This window comes from Mastacembelus armatus, chromosome 5 (genome assembly GCF_900324485.2).
Source record: "Mastacembelus armatus chromosome 5, fMasArm1.2, whole genome shotgun sequence".
Lineage (NCBI taxonomy): Eukaryota > Metazoa > Chordata > Actinopteri > Synbranchiformes > Mastacembelidae > Mastacembelus > Mastacembelus armatus.
The window spans coordinates 23818542-23835557 of NC_046637.1; the positions used below are offsets into that span (position 1 = coordinate 23818542).

The 17016-nt window shown below is 39.3% G+C and overlaps 1 protein-coding gene across 2 annotated transcripts; it reads right to left on the minus strand.

The window, feature by feature from the left end:
* Positions 1-126: 126 nt before the first annotated feature.
* On the minus strand, positions 127-17016 carry stx18 (syntaxin 18). Of its 2 annotated transcripts, XM_026307304.2 has the most exons (11): positions 16828-17016; positions 8039-8106; positions 5894-6009; positions 5604-5681; positions 5406-5472; positions 5157-5248; positions 3746-3831; positions 3428-3486; positions 2824-2893; positions 2651-2731; positions 127-2558 (listed from the first exon to the last, which is right to left on the minus strand). In XM_026307304.2, exons 1-11 carry the CDS (start codon positions 16978-16980, stop codon positions 2463-2465), a joined length of 966 nt encoding a protein of 321 aa, XP_026163089.1. In that variant the 5' UTR covers positions 16981-17016; the 3' UTR covers positions 127-2462. The 2 variants fall into 2 exon arrangements, with proteins under 2 accessions (XP_026163089.1, XP_026163088.1); XM_026307303.2 differs by lacking the exon at positions 16828-17016 and having other exon boundaries at positions 7915-8056.

A 17016-nucleotide genomic window follows, 5' to 3' on the forward strand; every position in this document is an offset into this window, starting at 1 on the left:
TTGCATTGCTAGTGAAGACACTGTATTGTGCAATGCTTCGCATCGATTAATGACACCAAAGATGGCTGACGGTAGCCATCACAGATACTAGACTTAGGTTGATGTAGTGGAACAATCTGACAGTAGTTGCTTGTCCTGTTGCTTTTATTGTATTTGTCATTCAACTTAAAATGTCACAAATTATGTACCTTTTTCAAACAATGTAATGATTGCCATTGAAGTGCATTTGCTACATTAAAAAAAATAAAGTGCCCACATTTCACATTAACGTCCAAGTGGAATCCATCTATGTAAACAATTTCAAAATGAATTGTTGGTTCTGCAGTGCCAAAAGTTAATACAATTAATAGCTCCCGTTTCCTTGATGAAAGGAAAATGTTAATGGCCACACTGCTTTCACTAGAATACAGTTTTATGTAAAAGTTTGGGCATCCCTGGGCAAATTAATTGTTGATTCTTAAAGTTAAAAATAAATACAGCCCCTGCAGAGCATGTAAATCAAAAGTGAGCATCTCTTCAAATGTTATGTGGTATTACTTTTTAATTTCAGTGTCAGCAACAACAACCCGTTGAGCAGACATCAGGGTTTACAGCTAAGAGTCACTGCTTTCAATCATCTTCAATTCGCAGAGCTGAAGGGGCCATTTCCAAAGATTCAGGTGGTGTTTTTTGGAACACTTCATGGTGAATTTATACTTTGGATCACTGTCATGTTGTAGAAGCCAGCCTCTTTTTTTGCAGTCAGTTTCCTAACGGACCGTATGACATCTGCATCCAGAATTTGCTGATATTCATTCAAATCTTCCCTTGTTTCCATCTGTGCTGTATTTCGTGTACCACTAGCTGGCACATAACTCCAAAGCAGACAGCAATTGGCAAGGTGTTCTTTTCATCAAATTCTTCTACTTATTTCTTCAAAAACACATTCAGTCGTCGTGGCCAAAGAAATCACTGTTAACTTCATCCATCCACAGCACTGGTTTCCAAAATGACTCTAGGTTATCCAGATGTTGATCTGCATAGTTAAGATGTTTGAATTATCACATTTTGTGATGAGGTTACAGGTAGGTTTTTGTCTATTTCAGACATGGAGAGGCTGTGCGTGCATCAGCGCTGCACCACCACCAGTGTCAGCTAAACCTTTCTGCAGCTCTTTTTTCAGTCACATGAGATTTTCTGCTTCACCTGTCTGCCCAGCAGATGTGCAGTTTTGTATGAAAGTTTTCCTGGTCTTCCAGATCTTGTCCTAAATTCCACAGTTCCCCTTAATAGCCGTTTCTTAATGACATTTCAGGCAGTGGAAAGTTCAGCCTGGAATCACAGTGACATCTTTTTATCCTGTCAATTGTTTAGAAGAGTTCAAGGTTGTTGACAACAATATCTGAAGAGCTGTGGAAATGCTGTCAGGCCTGATGAGTCAGTTAAGGTTGAACAAGTTCATGAAGCTTAATGAACCAGACCAGTGGGCGAAGTTTTACACATGCTCAAAACACCTATATTTTTAAGTTCACATATTAATGATTTTAATTTATGAACATTTTAAAAAAGGCTGATTTTTACTGTATATGTGATGCAGGGGTTGTATTTTTTTCTATTTGCGTTGAAAATCAACAAAATATGCAGATTTTTTAAAAACAAACAAGCAGAAATATAAGGTGGCAAATTTCATGTTGACAACATTTCTTTCGTGGACACAAAACAAGACAGGCCATGGCTTCTTATCTGAAAGCCTGACATGAATATGTCAGATGTAAATGATAATGACATCCTCAAAGAACGGAAGATACAGAATTTTATTAAGAACATTGCTTCATTTTACTGAAACGTCAGTGGCATGTCAGTGGCATTATGCTGAGATAGATACCAAATAAACTCTTCTGCGGCTCATAATTATCTAGAAAGCAAAACACCCTCAATAATTTGACAGTACAGTAAAATTTATAGGTCAACGAGGGAAACAAATGCATAATCTATTTAAATTTCATGAGACCACACAGTCAAAAATGCAAGTCTTCACAGTGACCTCTAGTGCATCAAGTCTAGTCAAAAACAGAAGAGATCAACAGAAATCAAATCTGTTTTTTCAGTGAGTCAGACAAGAATAGCTGCAGCCAATTAAACCATTATCACTGTTTATGCTCTAGCTAAACACAGACTGTCCATCCAAACACAATGAAAGTGAACGCAGGCTCCACATAAAGCTCACCTCCAGAGTGGTGCTTTCAAAGATGCCCTGAAAGCACTGGACAAATACTAAGAGATAGTTAGGATCAGAGAATTGTTATTTATACCATCTCCACTTGAAGGCAGAATCTTTATGAAGAACAATTTGTTCACCTGGTCCAGCATGGTAAACTGTACTCAATCTTACTGTTGTCACCACTTCTTTATGAGATAACCAACATGTGCCAGATCCTGACGGTTTCTGTCATATACATACATAGTCCGTGCTGAAAGTCGTGTTAGCTGTCATACCAGTCCAGGAAGAGGAGAGAGAAAGAGCACATGACGAGGAAGAAGAGAATCCAAACCCGGAAGCCAGCATTGTTTTTTATGGCCTTGTGATAGCAGTGAACAAAAGAAAACATGATGTAATGTATAAATGACATGCAGAATATGTTGGTTTGTTGCTTCATCTAGTGAATCTTACCTCTCGTATATCTTCATTGCCTTCTTTAACATTCTCTGTTGCACCCACAACCAGCTGATGAATGTTGTCTATCTCTGTTTCCTGTCATGAAAGATGAGATGGTAAATTATGTTATTTGCAGCAATGTGTTAATAACCTGGATCCTAACACTGAGGAAACAAAAGTCACTTCACTTGCTGCAGGACTTTCTCAGCAAAGATTTCCTGGAGGTGTGAGATCTCCACCACCTTCCCCTCGATTTGCCTGGCAGACAAAGAGAAGAGCATTAAATAACCGGTCAAAACAGTGTCACTAGCATATTTAAGCCCTTCCAAGAGGCATTAGTGTTACTGGGACAGGTACTGGTGTTTGGAGATTTTCACCTCACGACCTTAGGAATTTTGCACCATCTGCAACAAACATGGCAGTAATTTTCTTGGGCTTCCATAATAATAATTTTATCTGCTAACATTTATGTCCTTGGGTATTTTAATCCTGTCCAGATTGACAGGTGCTATTTCATATAATTATTGCCTTGCTCACCTGGCATTTCAGTTGCACAGGGCATGTAATTTAGTGGGAGGGGAATTGACACTGTGCAACACATTCACAGAAGAGTGTCTCTGGGTTACCACTGTTTCCTGCAGTAAACAGTTTTACTGTTCACATCAGTGATTTACAACAGAGACGTGTGAAGAAAATGAAATTAGTGACCCTCCCCTTCCGTGATAATAGTCACGCTGCCCAAAACTGATGCATTAAACAGGGAAAGGAATATGTGTGCTGAGGGAGACTCACCTCACTTCATCCACCAGGCTGTTCATCTCACTCACCAACCTCTGGTTTTCCTGCTCAAACTACACAGAAACACATAAAACTAAGACGTCATCAACCAAAATTCTTCCGGAGATGTCAGAGGCTAATTTCGTTTGCTAAGCTTGAGAATTCTCTGGCCTGTGTGTCATTTTTGTAATGACAACTACAAAATCAAATCAACTGTTATTTGGAACAGTGCATTCAAATGTTATCTAAGCCACACTACACATTTATAAGACACATATGAATTCCACAGTTGTACATATCCTGTATAACAGAAAAAAAAAAATGATGCCATACCATCTGGATCTCTTCAGGAGAAAGCTCATCCTCCAGTTTGCCCTCCTCCCACAGGTGCTCCCCAGTGTTGTCCAGGACACTCTTCTCTACAATGAAGAAAACAAAGTTGTAGTGTATCTACAAAAGCTCCCTACAAAAGATGGTTATTTAAAAGGGACACCCTTGAAGTCTCTTTAAATTTCTCCACGTTAGGAGTCTGGGTTGAAAACTAAATCAGTAAGTGTGAACAGCATAATAAATTGTAGGTCTGTGCTGATAAATCACCTGATTAATGCTCGTCTGGTTCACAACTGGATGTTTTAGGAGTTAGCTTATTTGGTGCACTGCTTACTTGCAGTTTAACATGAATTATTAATTTAGTTCACTACTTTATGTTTCCAACCGGATGCTTTCTGTTCAGATGTTGAGGCACTGACGAAGTGCTGTTGTCGTTCACCAGTTCTACTTTACAATACACACACTGCACCGTGTTGTCATCTTTCTTAAGTTTGAAATGTCCCAGACTTTGGACATGTTCTGCCTTTTACAGACTGTTTCGCTCTCTGTCATAGCACCGACTTTAGATACTTTCGACATGCGTTGTGCAACAGTGATTCCGGTTCATGTGGAACAACGATCCCCAGGCAGAGCAAGTCCAATAGATGATAGTAATTAAATGAATCCTTGAAGCAAATTCTTTGGATTCTTGGATCCGTTTAATTACTATCACCTATAAGACCAATTACTATTTTTTGTAATCGAATTCCTCGAGGATCCACTGCAGCTCTATTACTCGCCTCTGTCTGTCACCTCTGGCTGTCGATCTCACTGGTGTTTGATGCAAGTGATTCATCAAATGGAGATTGGTGCAGAGGGGGCCTCTTCAAGTACAGAAATATTAGTGTTGTCAAGGAGGTTCAGTGACAAGACGACAATTCTGTTCTCTAAGGAAAATATATTTTATACAGGGCATTTTGTGTGATAGTGCTGCACAATGATGCACAGTTTCTAAATCTGAGGCAGCAGATAAAAACAGGTCAGTCCTGCTGACTTCATGTTGATGTGGAACTATTACAATGAAGTGGAACACTATGCAACAGAGAAGATGGTGTGGATACAAGTAAGAATTTGCTAACTTACTTTACTCTTTAACACAGTGCCTTACAAAAATCTTGCTATAATGCCTATAGTTTTGAGCAAACGTATCTACTGTTCAGGAATGTCTTAAACTAGACCAACTATTTTCTTAACAGGCACACAGAGAAGTGGATTTGATAAGGCACAGAAATACACAAATATACAAAGCTATCAAACCAGGAAAAAAGAAAGTCACAGTCAGTAAAATACAAACAGAGTATATCCGCAGGGCTGCTTGTGCTGGTCTTTGTGCTGCCACAGAACCACAGCAGCGTCTGGGGGCTCACTGACTTACCAGAGCTTTCTTCCTTGACAGCCTTCTCCTCAGAGGGCTCCACTTCCACTGTCTTCTCCACCCGACTGTGGTGTTCTGGTGCCAGTCTGGACCTGAGACCACAATGCACATTGTCACATGAATCGAGATTAAAAAGGTTTGTAAGTTGTTTCAGTCCTGACATGATGTTAAGAAGTAATACAAGTAATAATACACTTTGTAAATAAGATATGCATTTGACAGAGCACAGACATCTCTGCAAGTACTCACAGCCTCTTCTTGTCCACCATTCTCTTGACTCTAATTGCTCTCTGCTCAGAGTACAGCTTACACACTCCTTGAAAACAGAAGAGAAGCAATCCGCTCACTGAAACTAATGCTACCATTCTGCAGCAGGATGAAATAGTCCACAGAGGACACAGCACAAGACAAGCTCAGTCTGAATTGTAACAAGCTGCACAAACTCACCTTTCAGATACATTTCAACAAGGTCCAGCACAGCCCCTCTGTGCTCCTTAATTTGGGCTGACGCTACCTGCTTCTCTGCTGCATTGACAACAAAACACATCTGCTTACTAAAGATAAACACACTGAGTTTGGTATAGTAGCAAAAATTAACAACAAATCTAACTTTGTGTAAGCTCATTGTTGATGCTTTGTAAGTCAACACAGTTCAGAGCTGAGCTGGATGCATTTTTTGCATTCCCACTAATATGTGTAAGCTACTTATTTTATTTTATGCACTGTTAAATCAACACCTTCATTGCGTAACAGTTTGATGGCCTCAGAACAAGTCCTCATGAAGATCTGAGCATCCTGGTCGATCTGATCTCGTTCATTGTCTGTCATACGGGTCAGATCTGATGAGATGAGACTGTAAAACACACAAGCACAAACACAGGAAGTTTCTATTCTTTGTCAGCATGTATCATTTGATTAATAACACAACAGAGACTCTTTAAAGCACACTAAGCACTTTTCTCCTCTGTGATGTTCATGTCTACCTTCAACCACTTTCTGTACTCACTTTGTTCCCATACAGGATTAAGTGAGGCAACGACCTTTCCCACCATGCACTCAGTGGAAGAGAGGGAGACCCTCAAAGAAATCAACCAGAAATCTAAATTTCACTGCTTTAGACAAATCAATGTGTCGATGCTTCAACAAATGAAGGAGCTAGAGCTCCCAGTTCACCTGAAATCATGTTAAATTACTGTGAGAGGAAAGTGAAACAATCTGAGGAAACCCAGACATGTCATCTCCACAGAGGACAGAGCATGTGACTCAAGACTCAGACCTTGTTGCTGTCAGAAAATGGCTTGTAGCTGAGCGGTAATGACTATATACAAATGTCCACCCTAGTCCCTATATAGGGACCTGTATAATGAGTACGCCATTTTGAGTGGTGTCTGAATTGCTGGTAACTGAAAAGTAGTTCCCTCAAAATTCCCAATGCATTGTAAAAAGTGAGCAGCGATGGTCACTAGATGGGCAGAACAGACCGTCATGCAGTGTGTGGATCCTGGAAAATGGCAAAAGTTATAAATGTAGATTCAAGATTGTGGCCGAAAACTATGAACAGATGGTTATAGAAAGTTAAACCTTTTAAGAAAATATTTAGGATGATCTAAATTAAGTGTCACCACCAAATTATTAAAGTAATAAAAATAATTTGAGTTTGAAACAGGAAGTGACATCTACACGCGCTGGTGGCCTATACTACGTCATAATCAGTGGCAGAAAAAAAGGTAGTGATTGAGTTTCTGACACTGTTAGCTAATTGAGTGCACTATATAGTGCTGCTCTATATAGTGACTGAGGGGTTAGGGACTAGGGTGGACGTTCGGACACAGCCAGTCACACTGGTGGACATCATGACAGTCATTAGCTAAGAACATACAGGAGTGGTGAAAGAAACAAAAGACCCAGCACAGAGGAAGAAAGCTGTGTTTCTTTTCTGGATTTCACTTTGTTAGAGTAAATTTTGAATTGGTGTATATTAATGTATAACCTTAAAATGAATGTATAACACAACTAGAATTAAAAAAACATCACATAAAGAAAGCAAATATGAAATAAGGATGTAGTAAACAAAATTAAATACAAAGCTGAACAGGTCATTTATTATGTAAGTGGACTTATATAATGAATGTTGAATGGCTTGTCATAGCATATTAGAACACATGTATTGTATTGTGTTTTAGGGCACTATTAATGAGGCCTTTAATTTAATAGCAATATTTGGACTGAAATCCCAGCTACACTAATTGAATAATTGAGTAATCCATAGTCCATATTTATTGTATCATGCAGTCACACAGTGCAGAAGAAGAAGGAAGTTGAGAAAATTAAAAGACAGGAACAGCGGATGATAAGGCCAAATGTATGTGAAAGTATTTGGGTTGTTGGCTTCTTGATAGATTTTCTCAACACTAAATACCACTGCACTCCACCCACTGACATCTTTAAAGTTTTAGGTAATGAGGTCTGTAGACACTTTATCAACAAACCTAACAAAACATCAGCTATTCCACACACCCACACCTACAAAACACAGAAGGGCCTTGAAGGAAAGAAGGCCTGGATTAGTCCCAGGGCGTGATATGTTCTCCACTTGGTTGCAGCTCAATTATTCCGAACAATTAGACTGGAGTCTGCCTCTACAGACCACCCTACTCGTGGCTGACCTTGTGCCTTGTGTGCAGCAGACACACACACGCAGACACACGTCGAAAGGAGACATATTTGAAAGTCCCATCAAAAAACCCTGACTCCTGACCTTTTCTGAGTTTTGTCAGAATCAAAGCATTCGTCCATCCCCTGCAGCCTTGGTGGGGGTTTTTTCCGCTGCTGCTGCTGCTGCTGACCGTAGTGGATTACTGCGACTGTTTGGAGAGGCTTACCTTCCGGCACTCACATAATCTTTCCTGTGTTGTAGCAGAAAGTCTTTGAGCTTGGTGATGTTCGTAATCTGCCAAGATAAAGTGAGAAGATGCATTACTTCATTACATTCATGTCAATGAGTCTCTTTTAAATGCTATACCTCAATTGCTCCTTCAAATACGTTAACCATGTTAACAGGGCTTTAAAAAGAGTTTTTAGATGGGTACCAGGAAACTATTTTCTCCCACCTACATTTAGACAGAGCCAGAGTAAATGTATAATTTAGTATTTATTGGATGAGACAGACAACCAATGTCCGTCTATCTCTGTGAATTCTCAATATTTACAAACCATAAGCCGCCGCATACAGAGCTCTGACAGAGTGATCTCTAATAAGCTTTAAATTCATGATCTGTTACTATTTATCACAGAGAAAATGTCCAAGCGTATGTGTGCATAGGGAAACCAGAGGAAACTTGGTTCAATCCAATATTTGCTCCAGTAATTCGGTCAAATATTAAAAAAGGCCAAATTGCTTCCCTGTCCACAGTGCACTGCTGGCAGGGTGCAAGTGGGTGTGAATACACACACAGCAGGCTCTGTGAGATCCAGAAGACAGAATTCAGACAAGCCCAGGATTGAAAAATGACACAATGAGTTTGACTGTGACAGCGACCTCAGAGCGTGGGAGATTATTTTGATAGCATAACGACGCTGTTTTCGGCCTTCAGCCTATTCACTCTAACAACCTCAATTATCAAATTGCTTTGGCTATAAGCGGTAACCTGGCACCAGCTGTCTAATAACTTCTCTAAACATTCATTCCCAGCATCACAGTGACCCAAAGCAGTGTCTAAGTTGAGCTGACATTTGAAAAATGGCAAGTTTTTAATTGACGAAAGAAGGTGTCAAGATAAACAGAGGCGAGCGATTTGTTAGAAACCAAGATCTCGTTCACTGGATTAGAAAGCAGTGACATACGATTATGGCCGTGGGGCAAGCCAACCCTTCTAATAATACAATTATCTGAGGTCAAGAGTTAATTGTTGTTCAGAGCAGCTGAGCTTGGGAGAGGGGGGGAGAGAACCTTTCTTATGGTTCAAAGTCTTTCAAAATGTTGTCTGTTCTGTAGCGTCTCAGCGAATGAGCAGACTTTAAATTGAGCCACTGTAAGTCACGAATTACCTACACTTTACAGTAGGAATTTCCAAACCTACAGCCTCCAATAAACTAAATGCTGCTTATAGTGTTTGTGAGTGATCCAGGGTTTGAAAGAATAGTTTTATCAAAGTTCCTGAAAATGTTTTTTCCAGCAACTAATATGTGCATACAGCCAATGAAATATCTTACAGTAAAGACATTTTACAAATTGCTTCAGACTGAGTTAAAGTTGTTGTTAGTTGTCACAGCTTATTTTGCGCTTATAAAATTGTAGCTTTGAGTTAATATTATGACTGGAGCAAGTAGAGTGTTGGATTTGTTAGTTCTGCTATATTATTATAAACACTAATGAAAAGTCAGACGTAATGGCAAATAAGTAACGGCATGAACTATGACTATTTCCTGGTTTTCTTAAACTTTGATGACACTCCAAAATATTTTTGGTTTCTGGAGTATTTTTCAGACACTTTATGGCATCACCATGATCTTAGTTATTTGAGAAAATAATTTACAGAATAATGGATCATAAAAGTAATTGTCCTGTCAGAAAAATTCAAGATATAGCATGGTTAGCTGATTATCATGATGTGGTTTTATTAAGCCTTTCATTCTACTTTTTCAAGCAGAACTACCTCTGCTGGTTAAACTTTAACAGACCAGGAAAACTGCTGTGGAAGCACATTTTCAGTTTGTGGAGCTATCTTTGGCCTGCCACTAAATGGCAAATACAACCTTTTACATGACATGATCTATTTCTATTTTTCAATAAACTTCTGCTGCAATTAGCACTTTGCTTCGACTATTTATTTATGTACAAAGAACATTTGCCTGTAACTGTATTTAATAGCAGTACTGCTTTTTGACCAGCAGGTAGGGCTAAATCCACAGTGCTGGAACAGGCTAGATCAGTAGGAGAGGAGTGTGTGTGTGAGTCTGTGTGTGTTGTGTGGGTGCTGGGGCGTGTCAAGAGTGCTGCTCTGGGGGTTGAGCTGTCTCCTGTGTGTATACATTGGACCTCAGATTCCCAGCACAACCTTAAGGGTTTGCAGGGGGTCAGAGAGATCAATTGCTCTTGTAACTTAAGACCCTAAAGAGCAAGTAATTCCTCAACAATGAGGAAGGGGGTGGCCTTGTGCATGCAGCTCACCGGAGAAATGTAAGTATATGTGAGTGTGTGTGCGCGTGCAGCCGCCATAGGGGTGTGTGAGGCCAGAGCTTGCAGCACAAGCAGGAGGAGACAGTCTGCCGGGCTACATCTAATCTCGTCATCATCAAAGACCCCCACTTTACCTCCTCACTTTCTCCTTCCCCTGCTTCCCTCCAGCACCGACTGAGCCCAAACAAACCATCAGGGGGGATTATTATGAGGAAGAAAAGAGAAAAGGTTTAACTAGCAAATTTCTAAAGAGCTTGGATGGCTCTTTGTTTTTGTTAAATCCAGGTAACTGACATAATTCGAAGATGACTGCCGTGCTTTGGTTTAAATCTCCTTGCCCTGACCGAGGGCTATCCATACTGACGCCATGCTATGTTGTGTTTAGGAATGTGGGCCTGATACAGAAAGGATGCTCCAATGGAGAAGACTGTGCCACATGTTGATTTCATTACCCTGTTTATGTCTGACTCCGTAATGGGCTTAGTTTTGTCTTCTTATGTCGACTCACAGTTAGACGCTTTGGTCAGAGCTATAAACAAACAGAATTGGTTTTTAAAATTAACTTTGAGATTACTTATGAACAAGCACCTTGACCTCTTTAGATTTGAGCTAAAGTTGTATTAATGTGTTTGGATCCAAAAGCTTGACTGACAGCTCTTTCATTACACTCTTTATGTTTATTCTGCAGGTCAGATCAGGCATGGATATAAAATGTCATCTTACAAAGCCAAAAACACTGAGGCAGACAAGTGACATTTTATGTCGCAAAGAATATAAAACCAGGACAAGATAACTGTTGTACAACTGTCCCATTTCTATATGTTCTCCCATTTACAACAAATAGAAAGTAACAAAGAAGATTATCTCTCAACAAGGTGTAAAAGTCTTGCTGTTACAGCTCAGTGAGACAAACTACATTGGTAACATGATTGATGGGTCAGGTCTTGTAGTCTGTTTTGGACAACTGTCAGTGGAAACTACACTGCTGTATTTTGGAGCAATCAAATCACATTTTAACAATCAATTTCATATAACACATGTACATGGACACCACAGCACAACCAAATTAAATTAATAAAAATATGGCAATGTTGGCTGTGTTAAGGGCACCAGATACCACGGGTAAGAGGTCAGGATCAGATGGACGGAGTAGTTTAAGGGGCCCCTGTGTACAGCACATTATATTCAAGTAATGGGAAGCCTCTGGCAAATGGAAGGAGCAGAATCCGCAGTCATCCCAACACAACACTACATTAATTTGTGCAGATCTGACAAAGTGTAGAGTATGTCTTTTTCAAGAGTTTGATTATTTAACAGTGTGAATGTTGCTAAATAATTCAGATCCTGATTTCTAGTCTTCTAGAGATGGTTAATCAGCAGGTTACCTCTCTCAGAGGTGCCTGCCTGTTGGCTGGATTTTCAGGATACATCTAGCTTGCCCTGACACACACATCGCTTCCTCTTCTAATGTGTAAAATCCCAAATTACACACAACTTGGATTCAAAATGGAAAGATATTTCTCAAAGCTTGGCCGCCATACCTTGCTTTTGATGTGCCAAAATACAAACACTTTAATACAATGTGCCGAAAAACTTTATATAAAGATAAAAACCAGCATCTTATCAGCATTTTAAACAGCATAGTTGATCCGAATAAAGCCATATAATCTGAGGAATGGAGCAGGCAAATATAAACTAAGCATGTCAGGAAACAACAGCAAAAGAAGACTTGGACAGCTTGCACCTCTAAGACAAACTCTGACTCAGCTGATCTTTCCCTTGAACAATGCCTTTAATCTATTGTAGATTAATGATGACCACAAGTGAAAAGCCAAAAAAAACACAGTGTGTTTACTGTTATTAGCTAGTTATTTAAATAACATGATCTGCTTTAGCTTCACTTGATGGGTACTTGATGAAATGACAATAGATAATTAATACCCCATGTCTTATTTCTCAATCATCTCTAAATCTATATTAAAAGCCACACTAGTGTGTTTTTTTTCAGTCTTTTTCAACTGATGAGTACACATCTGCTTCATGTGTAGTTTCATGGTTCAGACTATTTCGTGTTGTCAGTATTCAGCCTGCTGTTACCTGCATTGGTCGTATTTCAGGGATTTTAAACTGCAGTAACTAAGATTTGTGCAACAAGCACTGTCCATTGCTATAGCTTTAGTCTTTAGTCTCAGTCTTTAAATGTTCAAATTGAGCCTTGAGTCTATTGAGCTCAACATTGATTTTGTTCTGCTTAAACAATTTAGTCCACAAAGTATCTGGTGTCCATCTCATGACTCAGAGCTTGACATACAACTATAAATCTGCCTTTCACCACTTTTTTTCTCCTTTTACTCTCATTTTCATGTATCATGCAGAAACATTTTATTGCACACAGTGGAACAAAATCAAGATTGTGCTCAGGCCTGACAGCAGATGTCTCAAAATTCAATTTGCCTGGCTTTCATGGGAAAACAGTGTAGAGATTAGGCCAACTGGTAAAGAAACCGTTTAGCGGCATATTCATCTCAGGCTGATCCCTGCAAATCACTTCCCTATGGTGCCAACGTACCATAGACAGTCAGCTGTATGTGAGCTGGGTTCCACCTGCATGCCAATATAATTTGTGTCTTGTTGAGTGGAGACATTAAAGAGGAAACTTTATTAGAGTGGCTGAGCACTGGAAAGATTATTTGACTTTTTCCCATTTAGCTTTGTTTTTCCTAAACAGTATACATTAAGTTACAGATTACTGTACCTAAAATTTACCTCCTTGAATATTCACAGACTAATCAATGATTTAATCAATATCAAGCCTAATTATATTTCAAGCTGTATGTGTGTATAAGCTAAGTACTTCCATTATAAATGTTCAGCAACCTTTATTAGATTTGATAAAAAAGGGAGCTTTCCAAATTTGTACATTTTCCTCCCTAAATAATGGGCATTAATACAATTTATAAATAAGACAATAAATATTTCTGATGTGTACCATCTGCCACTGTAGGACATCTGTGCATGACCTGTTAAATACAAAAGTTCTACAAATAGGCTCCAGTTTATCTGAATGACAGCACCAGTGGAATAATGAAAATGATATACAAAGCATTTCGAAGTTTGGTCTCCATCATGGAAATCCATCACTGATTTAACATATCCCAGTATTTGAAAGGGAAAATATTTTACTTTTAAATTTATAATCTGGTATTATTTGGGCGATATAATACAGAGTATCTTCAAAACCTAACTCTGATGAAACTGCAAGTGTTTTTGAAATTCAAACTAAATGTTTTGAGACTATATAAGTATACTGTTTCAATGTGAAAGTTGTCACATGGAAGAGCCCCCTCTCTAACAGCACAACATACTTTTAAGTGTTGGCTGACAGCCATGCATTTCAGGGTTTCAAAGAAACACTGTGAGAAGGAGCCAATTTTGAAATACCAATACTAAAAGCACGGTGGGAGAGCCAAGCACTATTATCTACACACAATTTAACAATTTTAGAGTGACCTCCTCCATTTAAACTTGAGAAGGGGCATCATGCTGTGGAGAGAGAGGAGGTGAGCAGTGAAATGGAGATCATGGTGCCCCAAACTGACCCCTATGAAGTAAAAGATTTCCCTGACCAAACCGAACCCAGCAAACACTGGCCCTCTTATTAGTCAACCGAGCCTTTTTTGCGCTGCCTTGAAAGAAGCTACATTTCCTTTCTCACTGTGCTGATTCTTGAGTGAAAGAAAGCCACATAGGACCACTGTGTATTTGTCAACTTTGATGTTTTCGTTCTATTTTTGTGAAGCTTCACTGGGAACTTGGAGAGTTATGCATGTCTTGAAGGGTACGCACATCTGTTGTACATTAGATGCCGGCCGTCAACATTGTTACTGGGGACCTAATTTAATATTTTCTCTGTTTTGATCTTCCACCTTTAATCACTGGCTCTTGGGAGGATCGGCTTTCCCCAAGAAATTGTCTGAGAGCTGAAAGAAAATGTTATTGCAGCATGTTGTAGGAATCATACAAGTGAACAGGGGGCTCGCACTGAAAAAATGCTGCCTATGTCAGGCTGTGCAGAGAGAAGGATGGTTAGTTGAGTTGGGGGGGATGTGGGAAAAAAACCACGACATAACTGTAAGAAGTCAGGACATTCCAAACGCACTATTTCAATTTCTACAAAAACTGCTTCACCGAGATGGTTTATGATGATATCTGCAGCATGAAGGAGACAGCAGTAGGGGAGGAGGAAAGCACTGGGCAGGCACCACAGGAGAGGTTTGGGTTTCTTTTGAATCAGCACGGTGCTTTTATTAAACCACCATTTCTAATATCAGTGTAACAGAAAATAACAAAAACCTGGTTGTGCAGAGCTGTCAAGATGTTTGCCTCAGACTGATGGCTGGAGACATCAGGTACAACTTAAAGTCCTGACTCCCGGTGGGAAATGTAAAGTAATTCTTCAAGATGCTTTTGAAGTGGTTTGTGTTGATGATACTCATGTCAGGCCAAGGTCTTCTGGCCATAATCAATGCTCATAATGTGGAGTGAGTACTGTTAGTTTCCAATGATGCATCTCCAACTGCTTTCCTCTGATGATGTCTCACATTTCAGTGAAAGGCTTTGAGCTGCTGTGTAAAGTTTCCTCATCTAATTAAACAACCTCATGACAATAGATTCAACAACAAACTATTTTTCACCAAAATATGTTAGTTTATGTGAAATTTCCTATAATTAAATCACACTAAGCTTAGTTACATCTCTAAAAGGGGTAATGAGAAGTGGCAGTCAGACCTGACACTTGGCTCAAACAAATTCTGGGCTCAAAACATCATGAATCTGGCCTGTTGCCCCAAAGTGAGTTTTTTTTTCTAGAAACCTAGCCTTTTGTCTGCCCAGATCTCAAGCAGAGCAACCATTTGCTCTGAATTGCCCACATTAAGCAGGAGCTGGAGATTCCTGCAGTTTGATCTAAGTTAAAGTTAATGATGGTGAAATTTTTATGGGTGCCATTTATTTCAGAGACCTTTAATCCTAGATGTTTGGGAAATTATTTATCTGTCTGTCAGAAGTAGACATTTTACATTTTTACATAATGCAGGTAGGCAGGATGGGAGAGGACACTGGAGACTAGAGATGATATGCATTCAGGGAAGTTTGATCTGCGGCAGACTACAATGAACTAGCAACATTTTTCTTCAATTAAGTGTCCAGAAAAGCTACAATTTAATTAAAATTATCAATATGAATGCTTTTTTGGTTTGTGAGCAGATTTAGAGAGCAGCATCCTACATACAATCCATGTGTGACACATGAATGTATAGTCTACTGATGAGTCAGCAGTAAAATTTGTGATCAGTAAATATGAAAACACTGGGTCAACTGAATTAAATTTGTGGCTATCTTGACCAGATCACATTGGTTAAAGAAAAGTAAAAAATTGCTTGATTGAATGCCAACTGTAAGATTTTAACTGCGATTTACACACTGACACCAGAACAGCGGCCACAATGAGCTGGAGAGACAGAGACTAGACAAAACATGGGCAAAGACAGAGAGTTCTTCTGCAGGTAATGGCTCAGTGGAAAGCTACTCAGTCCTATTACATTTTGACATCTATTGTGAATACACTAAACCAATCTCCACCAAATACATTCATAATAAATCTGTTTCGGTCACTTATACATGTTAACACCGAGATATTTTTGGTAGTTAGCTTATTATATTATGATCTTGCTATTAAGTCAAACCATTATGTAACAGGATCTTAAGAGGGAGCCGTGTCAACAACATAGCACAAAAATCGAAAGAAAGATAAGCAAGTAACCCTACACATACAGCAGGGTTGGTTGATATGCTGAAATCTAAGTGAGTTGAACATATGGTTCAGAGATTTCTGCTTATACCAAGGTAGCTATCCCTTAAACATCTATGAACTTAAGAGGCAATGTTGGAAATCAGTATTTATGGCTGCTTTACTTAATTTGTACATTTGTCAGATCAGAGCATTTGCTTGAGACCAGAAATTGTTCCCTGATTTGTTTTAAAATCTAGGAATAGTTTATCTAGAAAATCAACTACATCATCATGTAAGAGAAAGGAACAGGGTTTCATCATAATACCATTATCAGAGCCATTTAACTCATGCTGCAGACATCTAGATACCTCTGTACAACTTTTAATCAGACCAACGTTTGACTTTTAAATGAACTACAGTCAGTGAGTTTCATTTAACACAGGGGAGGCCACTGTCCTGCTCGCTTTCTAACTACACTGATTACCTGGATCAGACGTGCTGCCTCCCAGCATAAAGAGCAACATAACCATTGTTTGCTCTTCAACTTTCCTTGAACTACTGCTGCTTTTTAAAAAAAATCACGGGCAACATTTTCATTAAAACAGCCCAGTAATTTAATTTAATTCAATCTCATTCAATACAAGGGCAGTTTGTGCTGATGCTAACCCAGTTAGCTAAAGCTAGCCTGGGGAAACACTCACCACTTCTTTCGCCTTCGGAGAGAAGCCCCCCTTCGGTCTGCTCCGCTTGAAAATGTCGTCTTTGGCAGAGTCAAAGCCTATACCTATGGCCTTGTTTCTGGTTTTGACTGTCTTAACACTGGCTTTGAAAAGCAAAGTGATGTCTACGGCCATGACCGTGCTGCAGCAGCGCTGTAAACAAACTGACAC